Source organism: Sardina pilchardus, chromosome 12, assembly GCF_963854185.1.
Source record: "Sardina pilchardus chromosome 12, fSarPil1.1, whole genome shotgun sequence".
NCBI lineage: Eukaryota > Metazoa > Chordata > Actinopteri > Clupeiformes > Clupeidae > Sardina > Sardina pilchardus.
Genome location: NC_085005.1, coordinates 16,396,288 through 16,411,078, shown reverse-complemented (window position 1 = coordinate 16,411,078; position 14,791 = coordinate 16,396,288). Strand labels below are relative to the sequence as shown.

The 14,791-nt window shown below is 49.0% G+C and overlaps 1 protein-coding gene across 3 annotated transcripts in view; it reads right to left on the bottom strand.

Moving 5' to 3' along the window:
* Positions 1-278: 278 nt before the first annotated feature.
* The window catches only part of LOC134098209 (signal-induced proliferation-associated 1-like protein 1), a 43,947-nt gene continuing 29,434 nt past the window's right edge, over positions 279-14,791 (bottom strand). The window contains exons 13-21 of one of the 3 annotated variants that reach the window (XM_062551205.1): positions 14,128-14,681; positions 10,533-10,748; positions 8,166-8,373; positions 6,931-7,171; positions 4,997-5,167; positions 4,027-4,141; positions 2,694-2,772; positions 1,954-2,066; positions 279-1,537 (exon numbers count right to left, since the gene is read on the bottom strand). In XM_062551205.1, the coding sequence (XP_062407189.1) occupies positions 1,522-1,537; positions 1,954-2,066; positions 2,694-2,772; positions 4,027-4,141; positions 4,997-5,167; positions 6,931-7,171; positions 8,166-8,373; positions 10,533-10,748; positions 14,128-14,681 (1,713 nt within the window). In that variant the 3' untranslated portion in view covers positions 279-1,521. Of the gene's footprint in view, positions 2,067-2,693; positions 2,773-4,026; positions 4,142-4,996; positions 5,168-6,930; positions 7,172-8,165; positions 8,374-10,532; positions 10,749-14,127; positions 14,682-14,791 lie in introns of all 3 variants that reach the window. The other 2 variants (XM_062551204.1, XM_062551206.1) reach the window with 2 other exon arrangements.

The following is a 14,791-nucleotide window of genomic DNA, read 5'->3' as shown; positions in this document are numbered from 1 at the left end:
TATTTATTGACTTTATAATACACAACAAATAAATTACAGTCTTGGAAATCTCTGTCCATTCAGAATCCACATTCACGTCTTGAGATGAAAGGGGGTTGCGGGGGCTGAGCTGGAGAGTACTGCGCTACAGCATCTCTGGGCTTTCATCCCTTGGTACCACAGATGGATAGAAGTCCGATTGCTTTGATACAGAGGGAGGTCCAAGCGTGGGGGGATGATGGGAGGAGCTGGTGAAAGAGGGGTGCAGTTGGACTGGGGGGGGGGGGGGGGGGGGGGGGTGGAGGGGGTTGGGGGGAGTACCTACCCACACAATAATCCTCCCGATAAAAGTTTTTTAAAAAATCTCCTTCATTTGAAGCTGGCATCCCAGAGAGTCCCTGCTATTGCTATGGCGATGCTGTCTATGCTAAGCTCTTCATTTACATTTCATACAGTCTTTCTCCCTCTTTTCTGCGAGTGTGTGCGTGTGTATGTGTATGTGTGTGTGTGTGTGTGTGTGTGTGTGTGCACGCTCCATGGTGCCCCCCTGAGGCCAAAGCAGGCATTTCACCGGAGATCATTTACTCCGGTGTATTTCTTCCTTTTCTCAGTACAAATTAAAACAAAATGAGGTTGCCCTTCTCGTCATTTGTCTTCATCGCTGCAGGACTTTTTTTAGTGTTCGTCCTGCGGTCTGGTGGGACATGTATGGCATCATGTATGGCATGTAAGGACATCATCGACCACTCTATCCACTGGTAGCAGTAGCAGCCCTGCGTCAGGAATATCAGCAAGAAATCTCACAAGATGGCTAAGGCAGCTCCAAATGCCTTTAGTGACAGACACACACACACACACACACACACACACACACACACAAATATACTCTCTCTCACAACCTAACACAAACACACCCACTGTCTCTCTCTCATGCACAAACACAGACATATACACACACACACACACACACACACATAAGAATGTGCTCTCTCTCATGCACAAACACACACAGACACAAACACACACACACACACACACACACACACACACACACACACACACACACACACACACACACACACACACACACACACACACACACACACACAGACAATGTCGGAATGTAAGAGCCATACACAAAAAGAAGGCAATCCCTGTGGAGGTGATGAGCGTGTGAGACGACAGGTGGGCCAACCAATCATCCACGCGTCTGTGGTTTCTCCCGCCCCCCTGGTTTGAGCAGCACAGCAGTAAAGGAGGGGCGCAGGAGGTACCTGACTCGTGCGATTCTTCCCTAAGCCGACCCCAGAGTTGAGGGCGGTGGGCACAGAGGAAGGGGCTGAGGGGGGGTAACAGGGGCTGAGGGGGGTAACAGGAGCTTCCTACCCCACCCCACCCCCACAGGGGGAGGTAAAGGTCTGGACATCCAGCTCTGGGGGTGTGTGGCTGCAGGAGGAGCCATGGAGGAGCTGGTTAGGGAAGGCCGTGAGAGACATAAGTCTGTGGGGTCCTAGCAACCGCCCTTTCAGGTGGCGCTTGGAGTCAGTGGACTTCAGTGCTGCAGGGAAAGCAGAGGGATGTTTTAATTGGTCCATCTGGACGACGTGGACAAGAGAACAGTGATCTGATGGCGATGGTGGTGTATGTTCATATGTATGTGTGTGTGTGTGTGTGTGTGTGTGTGTGTGTGTGTGTATGAGGCTTCCAGTATCAGACATTAAAAGAGCTTGATCCAAAAGGGTGGGAAAACAGGGGAAAATCAGGATGTGCTGATCTTGGTGTGGTCACTTGCTTCAGTTGGTCCCAATTTCGGACACAAGTATCCCCGGAAACTGTACACGCCTTCATAGTCAATACACCCGCCCCCCCCCCCCCCCCGCGTTAAGTGTGGGCCTCCTGTCCCTCCCCCTGGTGGCCTGTGCTGGTGTGTGCGGCCGGCGGGCTCAGTTCATGTCGATGGTGTTGAAGACCCACTCTGTGAACTTCTTGAGCTTGGCGGCCGAGCTCTGGGACTCCTCCTGCAGCCGCTGGTTGTCCTCCCACAGTCTCTGGATCTGCGCCTGCAGCTTGACCTTCTCCTCCTTCTCCTACACACACACACACACACACACACACACACACACACACACACACACACACACACACACACACACACACACACACACACACACACACACACACACACACACACACACACACACACACACACACACACACACACACACACACACACACACACACACACACACACACACACACACACACACACGCATCAATGTGAGGAAATCAGTGATGCAACAAAGTGACAGCATTTGTTATTTCAAAAGCATTATTTTATCTCTGACGAGAGGTCTTTCACTGCTCTTCAAGTCATCCTTCAGCATCTCCATCAGAGCCTTCCAATGACTTACATAACTACAAACATCACCATCACAACACCACCACACACCAACAAACATAAACAAACCTTTAAATCACCTAGTGGATAACACTCAAGCACACTAAAATAAAGACAAAGGATCGATCCACAGCTGATTTTGTATGATGTGCACATTTGTTAATTCTAGAACATTCTAGAATACGGCATGACCGTCACCATGGTGCAGGACAGCATCAGCACCGTCGCTGCATGTAAATGAGTGGGTGTGAGAGAGGGGACGTGGCAGATGACGGAGCCGCCGGTGGAGGACCCCGGGTGCAACGTGTTCGCTCACCTTCTTCAAGTCGTCCTTCAGCAGTTTCACCACCGCCTCCAGCTGAGTCACCTTGCCAGCCATACTCATGTGCCCATCACTGGAGGGAAGGAGAGAGAGAGAGAAAGATAGATAGATAGATAGATAGATAGATAGATAGATAGGCAGACAGACAGATAGAGAGATAAATAAATAAGATAGATAGATAGATAGAGAGAGAGAGAGAGAGAGAGATAGAGAGAGAGAGAGAGAGAAGTATAGCCTAGTTAAGCCAAAGTCCAATTATGAAATGGTATTGTTGAGCCTTTTAAACTTGTAAAGCCTAAAGTCAGCATTAATTAGGCAACTTAGGTTAATCAAATGCTCAAGCACCATTAATAAATAATGTAGACAGGATAGCTTAAAAGTTTTAAGAATGCTGACATAGCAAAAGCGAATTTCGGGGTGATTTTTGGGGTTATTCTTGTTCACAAAAGTTTACGTTGTGGCAAATAACTACAAAAGTTACACTCAAACTGATTTGTAGCCATGATTCAAAACTCAATGAATGCATTTGTTGTGTCACCTGAGTGATTGCACAGGTACATGTACAACAGCCATGGACTTATTCGTCAATATACAGTAAATCTCAGAGCGGTCACTCGTTGCCCTTCTGCGCTAATCTCTGTGTGAGGCTCACAATCGGTCATAGGACAAATTGTGATGTTAAGCATCAATATCAGTATAAGCTCAGAACTTTTCAGCGGATGCATCTCTAATGCTGCTATGTACTGTACCACTACCTAGCAGGTGGAACTCTGGTGTGTATGTCTGTGTGTGTGTGTGTGTGTGTGTGTGTGTGTGTGTATTAGTTAGAGTGTGTAGAGTGTGTGTGTGTGTGTTAGTTAGTGAGTACAGTATGTGTGCTGTGTGTTAGTTAGTGTGCGTAGTGTATGTGTGTGTGTGTATTAGTTAGAGTGTGTAGAGTGTGTGTGTGTGTGTTAGTTAGTGAGTACAGTATGTGTGCTGTGTGTTAGTTAGTGTGCGTAGTGTATGTGTGTGTGTGTATTAGTTAGAGTGTGTAGAGTGTGTGTATGTGTTAGTTAGTGAGTACAGTATGTGTGCTGTGTGTTAGTTAGTGTGCGTAGTGTATGTGTGTGTGTGTGTTAGTTAGTGTGTGTAGTGTGTGTGTGTGTGTGTGTGTGTGTGTGTGTGTGTACTGTATGTTAGTTAGTGTGCGTAGTATAGTGTGTGTGTGTGTGTGTGTGTGTGTGTATGTTAGTTAGTGTGCAGTAGTGTGCAGTGTGTGTGTGCGTGTGTGTGCTAGTTAATGTGTATAGTATGTGTGTGTGTGTGTGTGTGTGTGTGTGTTCACCTGGAGGAGGGTCTGGCCAGGGGCGCAGGCTTGCGCACTGCATGCTTGGGGCTGGGGGAGGCGCTCTCTCCGCGATGACTCAGGTCTGTCGAGCTGAACACGAATCCTCTCTGGCCTGGGGATGGAGGGAGGAGAGGAAGAGAGATGGAGGGATGGAGGGAGAGAGGGAGGAGAGAGGAAGAGGGGCGCTTATTGAGAGAGACATTTGTTTATTTGTCTGTTTGCAAATATTCCTCCCCTGCTGGATCAACAAATAAAATACGGAGAGTTGCACAATACCCACTAGACACCACCAGACAGGCCCTGAGCACTTTTTGTCTCGTTTTCTCTCTTCCCCCCCACCATTTAGAATTTCCCATTTTACTCGAAACTCTCATTAACAGTCTCAGCAGGCGAGCACACGCACGCACATACACACACGCGCGCACATACACACACACACGCGCGCACGCACACACACACACACACACACACGCACACACTTTGGCAGTACACTGAGGCCCTCTGCTGTAAATATGTACACAGTGCAGGCTAGTAAGGTTTTTCTAACTCAATACTGTATATCAATCGGGAGTTTACAAGGTAATAACTACACCACAAGATCATGGACACTATCTACATAACAACAATAAATACATACAGTAAATTAAACAGCAAATTCAGTTTAGACAATGTTCTCTACAGTAGTGATGTTTTCTGTAGAAAAGGGGTATCTAGGCCTACTGTACTGTACAGTATATGCCAAGTCACTTTAAGGGAGCAAAGCTGACTGATTAAAGGCATCACCCCGCTTTCTTTTCTATAATATATATTTTATACAGTATATATATATATATATATACACTGTATAAAACATATACATAATATATTTCATAACATAGGAGTGCATTCTCAGGGTGCTCTGAGTACACAGGGCACTAGGGGTCACCGCTCACACCGGTGCCAACTGGTCTCTCCCTAGAACACTCACCCCGGTGCCGACCGGTCTCTCCCTCGAACACGTTGGCGGCGTCCACCAGGTGGCTCCAGTCCAGGCTGCTCTCGTCGGTGTCGGGCAGCGGCATGAGGCTCATCTCGCGCTCCGGCTGCCGCTGGCGCTCGTGCAGGTCCGCCAGGGAGGTGTCCGACGCCGAGAGGTCACCTGAGGTCGAGACGACACAACGGTAAACACAACGGTCTGCTATACAGTCATTTCCTGTGCATTAGCCGCATTGTGTATAAACCGCAGGGCAGTGTTTTATAGAAGTTAAAAGAAACAAAACCATATTAATGGGATATTAACTGCCTCCGTGTATTAACCTCATAGCTGAAGAAATTTAGCAAAATCAATGTATAAGCCGCAGCAAATAGTTTGGAAATGACAGTAATGGTGTTTTTCTAATCTTGCTATTTTTCCCATCAATGCTCTTTTAATTGTGGGCCTAGCGGAGTGGCGGTAATGTTGCAACCTGACAGTCAGTGTTGTTTCAGTCAAACAAGTATCTGTCGCTATGGATACAAGCATCTGCCAAATATCAATCACCTGATAGAACTTACTTTGTCTTCATATCTCATCTAATTATTTAAATCAGACATAAAAGAATTAGTAGAATTTAGGCCAACGAAGCCATCCAGATTTAGCTTGATGTCATCATACCTCTTTGCTTAATCTACATAATTTACGCAGAACCCTTTTTTTTAGACATGTGCTTCACTGCCAAATGCTATTCTTGTCCCCAGCAAATTTCAGAACTGAAGTGACATTCAGAATTCTGGGTGCGAGGAAGGACACCATCCAAAGGGAATAGTATGAAACGCGCTGGAGGTCCTCACCCCTAGCAGATGGTGGCGGTGGTGGCGACTTGCGACGTGAGATTTTTATAGCATCACTCACGGGGCGAGATAACAACCCATCTGCTAAGTTTATGCCCAAGCACAAATCCTCCCCATGGGGAAGCAGACAGGCACCCTCGGTGATGGGGAGGGGGGGGCATCTAATATCAGCAGCAGCAGCAGCAGCCACAGCTCTGACTCATTAGTAGCTCTGGAAGAAGGTTCCGGAAGACAGTAATTAGGGCTGGAGATGAGCTTCCATACGGTGACACAGAGTTGGGGAAGTTGGGAACGTGGAGAGAGGAAGCAGCCTGGCATGGGAACTACTGACGTTAGCAGCACAGAGACCCCACAGTGAAAAGGATGACGGGTTTTGTTCGAAGCCTCTGTTTTTCTTTAGGCACCAGGAAAAAATGCAGAGATTTGTTTGCGTATTATGTCAATGCAAAGTAATGTGCGCCAACAGCTGCAAACATGCTTAGTAAAAACACTCTCTTTCTACCTATATACACTAAGTTTAGGGTCACTAGGACATTTCCATTCCTCTCCATTGCAGACAGAATACCAACAGAGATCAGTTGCTTTGTTTATTTTAATCAGGGCAGCTGTTTTCAGATTACATTATGTGCTTACATAATTGCAAAAGGGTTCTTAACTACTTAACAAGTACAATGCCCATTATCAGCAACCATTCGTCCAATGTTAAGCAAAGACACATTCAGTTAATCTGATATCATTTTAAAAGGCTAACTGAGAAAACATTTGAGAAACCGTTTGCAATTATGCAAGCACATGATGCAATCTGAAAACTGCTGCCTTGATTAAAATAATAACTGTGTGTGTCTGTGTGTGTGTATTGAATTGAATGCCTTTATTGCCATTGTGCTGTTGTACTGTGTGGCTATGTCGAGGGGAAGTGTTGCACTGTTGAAGGGACAAAAACAACGTTACAATTCAATACTGTAATAAATGATACACAATTCTATTAACATCTAACACACTGACTTCAGGGCCAGCTGCTTTGTGGTCCTCTATTATTGTTATTGTTGATATTGTTGTTGTTGTTGGTCCTGCCTGTGTGCTTGACCGTACCGTGCAGCTTGATGCCCATCTTGTAGGAGGGCCGCCTGAGGGGCACGCCGCGCGTGGTGGGCGAGCGCGGGATGGTGGAGCACGTGAAGAGGACGTCCACGGCCGAGCTCTGCTCCAGGATGCCCGCCTCGCCCAGGGAGGGCAGCCGCTGACCCCGGTAGATGCTCTCGTCCGACAGCGTCCGGTGCAGCGAGCGGCGGTTAGGGGGCGGCCCAGAGGAGGGGGAGCCACGGGGTGGGGACTGAGGAGAGAGAGAGAGAGAGAGAGAGAGAGAGAGAGAGAGAGAGAGAGAGAGGGAGAGAAAGAGAGAGAGAGACACACAGAGACAGAGAGAGAGAGACAGAGAGAGAGGGGGAGGGAGAGAGAGACAGAGAGAGAGAGAGAGAGAGACAGATGGAGTTGAGGAGAGAGATGAAGGGTGGAGAAAAAGAAAGAGCATGAGAAATAAATAAATAAATAAAGAAAGACAGAGAGAAAAGGAAGTGGGGAGAAATGGAATGAATAGGGTGAGAAAGAGAGACAGGCGAGGCAAACAGAGAGAGAGGGAAAAGCAGAGAGGAAGAGAGGAAGGCAGGAGCAGAAGGACAATGAACAGAATTAAACAGATAGAAAGAGATATAGAAGGCCGACCAAGAGAGACCGACAGGCAGACAGAAAGAAAGGAAAGAGAAAAAGAGAGAGAAAGACAGAGGAGCGTGGGATGAAGAGAAGGAAATGGAGAGAGGGACACAGATATTAACACGCCAATCAGCGAATGAAAGCATGTGTGAGTTGAGGCTAAATGTCCGCCGCTGTGGTCAGTAATGAAGCCAATCCTTGTGTAAATCAATTACTCATCATGACAGCCACGGCTCAGTCAGCATGTAATCACACGACCGCTTTATCCAATTAGGCTGGGGGACAGCAGGGCAACTGGCCTCCAACGGGCCTTTTCTGTGAAGGAGACTTGTGTACGCTACTGTTATTTAAACTAACTTAATTTTCTTCCTCTTTGTGTCTTTTCTGCGTGAATTCTCCACCAACACACACACACACACAAAGATCAAATCACATGCATAGACGCACACATTCACACAAATATGCACACAAACAAACACACACACAAATAACCAAACAAACAAACAAACAAACAAACAAACAAACCACATGCATAGGCGCACACATGCAGTACGCACACATACACACACACACACACACTCACACACACAGACAGCAGTGGCTGCCCTGGCCTGTACCTTGTCCTCCCGGCGTGAGCGCGAGTGGGAGTGGGAGTGAGAGTGGGAGTGGGAGTGGGAATGGGAGCGTGGTGGCGGGTCCAGGTTCATGACCTTCTTCATCTCCTCCTCCAGGGCCGACTTGCCCAGCGGCTGGGGGGAGTGCAGGTCCCGCAGGGTGGGGCGCGGCGGGGTCTGGGCCCCCTCTGGACCCTCTCCTGGAGACCTCCTGACACACCACAAACAAACAAACACACAAACAGACAAACAAACAAACACAAACATCAGCCTTTATCCCCCTACAGCTTGTCAGACAATTTCAAGGTCATCTGACAATCTGACAACACATTCCTGGAAAAACACACACACACACACACACACACACACACACACACACACACACACACACACACACACACACACACACACACACACACACACACACACACACACACACACACACACACACACACACACACACACACACACACACACACACACACACACACACACACACACACACACACACACACACACGAGCCAAAAGTGCTACAATCGCAGTCATGACAATGACAGTCATTTTTCTTCTTTTTACACCACCTTGATTGCTACATCCATTGATTGATTGATCCATTGTGGTGGTGTACAAACGGGCAAAATTACAAAAGTTGTGTTACAGTCCAAATGAACCTGACTGGACATCTACAGAACACCAGTTTAAATCAACTGGGTACACTTGAAAAAAATGTGCTTCCAGGGAACATACTGACAAGACAGTCCTCTATAAACAACCAAATTAACAACAGCAGTGGTCCAGAATATGTCCCTCAGGGCAAGGCAGGCACACACACACAGACACAAACACACACGCACGCTTTGAAAATGTGCTTTCTCTGAGCAAGCAGAATACAGGGGAGAGGGAGGAGAATAGGACACAGACATTGTTTACACAAGCTCGGGTTTGTTAGTATGTCAAAACAAAAGCAAGCCAGTTGAGATGTTTGTTTATTCGGCATAGCTAGCCCATTTTCAAATTTGAGGGCAGAGTTCGCCACATTACAAAAACTCTGGGCTAGAAAAGACCACAGCGCTAACTACTGTGAAATGCCAGTCTGAGAATCTTTCATGTTCGTTTACAAGGCTATGCATGCATACACGACTGTTTTCTACTCTAATCACCCGCTCCATTTAGAGAAAAGAGGAACGGAGAAGAAAGCTGGGGCAGCTCTTTTTGCCATCTCTGTCTCCCACATAATCAAGCTGCATGGACAAGACCTCAGACTAGAAGAGGCTACATTTCTATGGCAGACTGCATTCCTTATGTCGCAGAAAGGGTTGAAACGATTAGTCGATTTAGTGGTCAATTATTCAATTAATCGCCAACTTTGGTGATGGATTAATTGGATTGAGTTATGTTTAAGGGATACAACTCTTCAAAATTATCTTATTTTCAGCTTCATTTTATAGAACAAACAACTAGGTGATTGTTAGAAAAAAAAGAATCAGATTAATCGATTATGAAAATAACTGGTCATTGCAGATTTTTACAATGCAAATCACTCTTTGATAATTTGGTCTGCAGGAGGGATATGTGACCTTCAGGGTGATGTACTCCTGTCCTGTACAAGTACTGGCTATAAAACATGCCCGGTTGCCTTGTAGGATATCCATCATTCTGTGAGCCATCAGTTTCAGTTCAGATCTACACCTCTTCTGCTTCTACCCCAGGGTGCTGTACTCCTGATCAACCACAAGGTGGCGATCAAACACAAAGGTAGCCGAGTTGCATTGCAATCCTTTCAGAACATGGAGGTAAATATATAGCCGTATTCCTATTTCTGAATGAACCTAATAGTAAATCAAAACCGATACTGTTGTACAGCTTGATTTTTATATGGGGGCTTTAGGCCAATGAGGTGGAATATGACCTTACAGGGATGCAATAGTAACAACAGAAAATAGTAACACTACTTTTCTTCATACCAATGTACTGGGAAAGACCCAGAATGCAACACAACTATGATATTTCATAGGTTTTTTTCAGTGTCTTACTCTTGTCTGAGACCGATGCTGATCTGTATATTAAGGGGTTTGGATACAGTATGTTTTGGGGAAGGTGCCAAACCCACCATGTATGTTGTCCAAAATCTTTTTTCCGAGGGACCATCTGGAACAGCAGGCTATGAGCCACGAGGACGAGCTTTACCTGACCCTGACCCTGACCCTGATCCCCCCAGACCAGTTAAACTCCAACTCTGATAACTCCAGTGGGCCAAGCAACCCCTTGCCCCCCCCCCCCCCGATTATCCCCTGCCCTGCACCCCAGGAGAGGAGGGGGGGACCCCACACACCCCTCCTTAAACCCCACACCCCCGTCTCGCCGCTTACTTGCGCGTGTCCCCAAAGTCCACGGAGTTGATGGTGCTGCCGGGCTTGCGCCAGCCAATCAGGTACTTGCTGGTGGCCCCCTGGCGCGGGTAGAAGGACTTGGGAGGGCCGGGGGAGACGGAGGCCTGGGAGGAGCAGGGGGAGGTGGCGGCCGAGGAGGGCTCCTGCGGCGAGCCCAGCAGGCCGGGGCTGCCCGAGTGGCGCGAGCTCACGGCGCTGCAGGGCGACAGACACACACACACACACGTGCGCACGCAAACACACACACGGAAAGAAAAGGGGTGTGAGTCTCACACACACATATAGACACAGACGTGAAAGGGGTGCGAGCTTGAGTCAATCACAAACGCACGGACACACACACACACACACGGAAAGAAGAGGGGTGTGAGTCTCAGACACGCATATACACTGTACATACACATATAAACTGTACACACACAGACGTACACAGACGTGAACAGACGTGAAAGGGTTGTGAAAGGGTTGTGAGCTTCACTCACACACACACACAAACACACACACGTGGAGAGATGTCAGTGTCACTCTCACAAAGGACCATATAAAGAGGAGGCGTGTGGGAGTGCCTCGCAGACACAGAGGATGAGGCAATTCAGGATGGAGAGTGTGATGTGTGGGTGACATACACACTGTGTAGGGTGTGTGTGGGTGAAGTACGGGCCATGTAGGGTGTGTGTGGGTGAAGTACAGGCCGTTTAGGGTGTGTGTGTGTGGGTGTGTGTGTGTGTGTGTGTGTAATTGTGTGAGTCTCGGGGAGGGTGGGGGGTGGTAGGTTGGTGAGAGATTTCTGTGTAAATCTGCGCTCTCTCACACACCACATATACTGTAGACACACAGACAAACAGACACACACACACACACACGCACACACACACAGTTGAAAGGGTGTCCAGATGTATAGTGTATGTGACATGCACAGTCAACAGGAGAAAAGTCTAGAGATGCTTTTTAAATGTGTAAATTGGTAATGAGCAAGCCCAACAAGACACACAAACACACACACACAAACACACAAAGGGAAGAAGGGGATCAAGAAGACAAATACGTGAGAGTTAATACTGAACGTGGGAGAGAAAAAGAAACTGTCATGGTGGAAGGTCAATAGTGGGGATGTGGTAAGCTACAGATATATAAACAGATATATCAACAGACACACACACACACACACACACACACACACACACACACACACACCATCAAAAAGCAAGAGTGCACGTTTGAGGTCCACACAGTCAGCAGAGTGGAAGGTGGCAACTGAGGACGGTCTGCTCAGCTCTGCACCTTTCCTTTTTTGAACTTTTTTAAAGAGTCGAGCGTTTTTGCCAGGAATGCCAGTCTGATGACCACAATAGGCCAGAGCATCCGTGGAATGTCTGTTGGATCTCCCGTCAGAAATCCTGCGGAGGTTACACAACCGGCTCCAGCTACACACACTTCTGAAAACTTTTTTAAACTTTCCACCCATGGCGACTAAAAAGAGGTGGGAGGCATGTTTTTGGGGAGCCCACTAAGCCAGCCGGCCAGCCAGCCAGCCAGCCATCTCCCTTTAGACAGACAGCGGGCAGAGAACATCTCCTCTGTCTGGAAAGAACAGATCGCTGAGGGGGAAAGGGAAAGAGAGAGAGAGAGGGAGAGAGAAAGGGAGAGAGAGAAAGATGGAGAGAGAGTGAGGCAGAAAGAGAGAGAGAGAGAGAAACGGAGAGGGACAAAGGGAGAGATAAAGAGAAAGGGAGAGAGAGTGAGATGGATAGAGAGAGATAGAGATGGATAGAGAGAGAGAGAGAGAGGGAGAGAGATAGAGAGAGAGAGAGCACAAGCTAAGGAAGGCGTTGACAATTCCGACGCGTCTGCTCCGTGAGAAACCCTGAGACGTGGAGTTGTGCAGCGCAAGCCTGATCTATCCCCCCCCCTGTCTGTACCGTAGGTCCCTCAGACCAGCCACCTAGTCATCATGCGGTGGTGGGAGGTGTGATGGCTTCAAGAGTGCATTTCAGTCGGTCTGCAGCTCTGGGGAAAGACAGAGAGAGCGAGAACATGCAGCGACTGCAGAACTCTCTGGCAGAAGCAAAAAAAAAAAAAAAAGTGAAATAGTCTCTTTCACACAGGAAGCAGAATGGGAGAGAAATGGACGAGCCTGCGTCTCCATAAACACCCACTTCCTGAGGAGAGCATGAATTATGAGCGCGCTAATAGGGGGGAGGACAGACTGCTGAGGACACCCAAACGCTTTCCCTCCATGTTTGGAGAGGGAGGGAGAGAGAGAGAGAGAGAGAGAGAGAGAGAGAGAGAGAGAGAGAGAGAGAGAGAGAGAGACAGAGAGACAGAGAGAGAGACAGAGCGTGAGAGAGAGGTGGCTTTCTCCAAGAATGACAATAAAAAAGGGGCTCGTCTCCAAAGCACTTTTTCCAAAGCACTTTTTTCCTCCACACACAGTCAGAGAGAGGGAGAGAGAGAGAGAGATTCGACAGTAAAGGACACAGAGGTGGAAAGAGAGAGATAGATGAAGAGAGGGAAAGAAAGAAAGAGGTTCTGATGTCTGCTGAATCAATCGTCTCTCTCTCACACACACACACACACACAAGCAGGGGTGATGGGCGGGTGAGACGACGATGGTGGTGTGTGTGTGTGTGTGTGTGTGTCTATGAGAAACCTCCATTGCTTTCCCGCAGACGTTTTCCGAAGGAGCCGTGTCTGAGGTTGCGGTTTTCCCAGAAAGGCGACCCAAACGTGGGGGTGCCAGCAGACAGCACAGCCCCTCGGTCACTGTCTGGTCAGCAGCAGCCCCACGGCACTGAGCTGAACCGCGGGGCTGACTAACAGCCTGTTATTCCTGGACCGTAGCTGAGGAATAGGACTCTGTGTCTGTGTGTGTGCGTCTGTGCGTGTGTGTGTGTGTGTGTGTGTGTGTGTGTGTGTGTGTGTGTGTGTGTGTGTGTGTGTGTGTCTGACGTGAGTGAGTGATTGAGTAGCAGTGGTGTGTGGGGGTTTGAGGGTGCATGTGAATGGGAGCGCTCACGAGTGTGTCAGTCAGCAGTAGAGAGAGAAAATGTTATTGTAAGTAAGTGTGAGTGTGTGGAACTGAGAGGAGGCTACTATGCATTATGGTTGACAGAGGTTGGGTGAGTGCGTGTGTGTGTGTGTGTGTGTGTGTGTGTGTGCATGTGTGTGCATGCGCGAGTGTGTGTGTGCACAGAGAGTTGAGGTGTGTGTGTGTGCACAGAGAGTTGAGAATGTGTAGAGACTGGGAAAGTGTGTCTGCACATGTGTGTGTGTGTGAGTGTGTATGTTCTGGAGGGTGTGTTTATTATATGTACATGTGTGAGTTTAAAAAGTCTACCTGTACTTGATAGTCTCTGCAAACTATCTGTTGATGCATGTGTATGTGTGTGTGTCTGTATGTGTACATCTTCATGCACTGCACTTGTTTATGTGTCTGTATACAGTACGTACATGTACGTCTATGCATGTGTATGCATGTGTGTGTGTGTATATCTATGTTTGAGTATGCGTACGTGTGTGCATGTGCATGCGTGTATATGCGCGCGTACGTGTGTGTGTGTGGGAGTGTGTGTACCTTGAGAGTGAGGCGGCGTCGCTGAGGCTGTAGGAGCTGTTGTCGCGCACCAGCAGGTGTGTGGGGGGGCTGCGGGCCGGGCCCTCGGGGGGCCCACCAGGGGGCGCTGGCGACTCCGCCGCGGGGGGCGAACGCTCCAGCATGCGCCGACCGCCGCCGTCCGACGACCCACCGTGCCAGGGCGACGCCGCGCGCTCACGGTCCCGGTCGCGGTCGCGCTCCCGTGTGCTCGGTCCGCTCACGGGCAGCAGCAGCGAGGACGAGCTGGCATGGTGGGACGGAAGTCCGCCTCCGCCGCCGTAGGACGAGGCGTCGATGCCGCTGTCGGCCGACGCCCCCTGCAGGTAGCTGCCGCCGCCCAGGCCGTTGGGCTCGGGGTCGCCGAGGTCGGCGCCCGCCGCCAGAACCCCCCCACCACCACCGCCGCCGCCTCCGCCGCTGCCTCCGCCCGTGCTGCTGCCCATGTCGTACCACTTGTCGTCGCTCAGGCCGCCGCTGGACGTCGTGCTGGACAGGGTGTTGCTGCTGGAGTGGCCCGAGTACAGACCCTCAGACTGAGGGAGGGAGAGAGAGGGAGGGGGAGAGAGAGAGGGAGGGGGAGAGGGAGAGAGGGAGAGAGAGGGGGAGGGAGAGGGAGAGGGAGAGAGAGAGAGAGAGAGAGAGA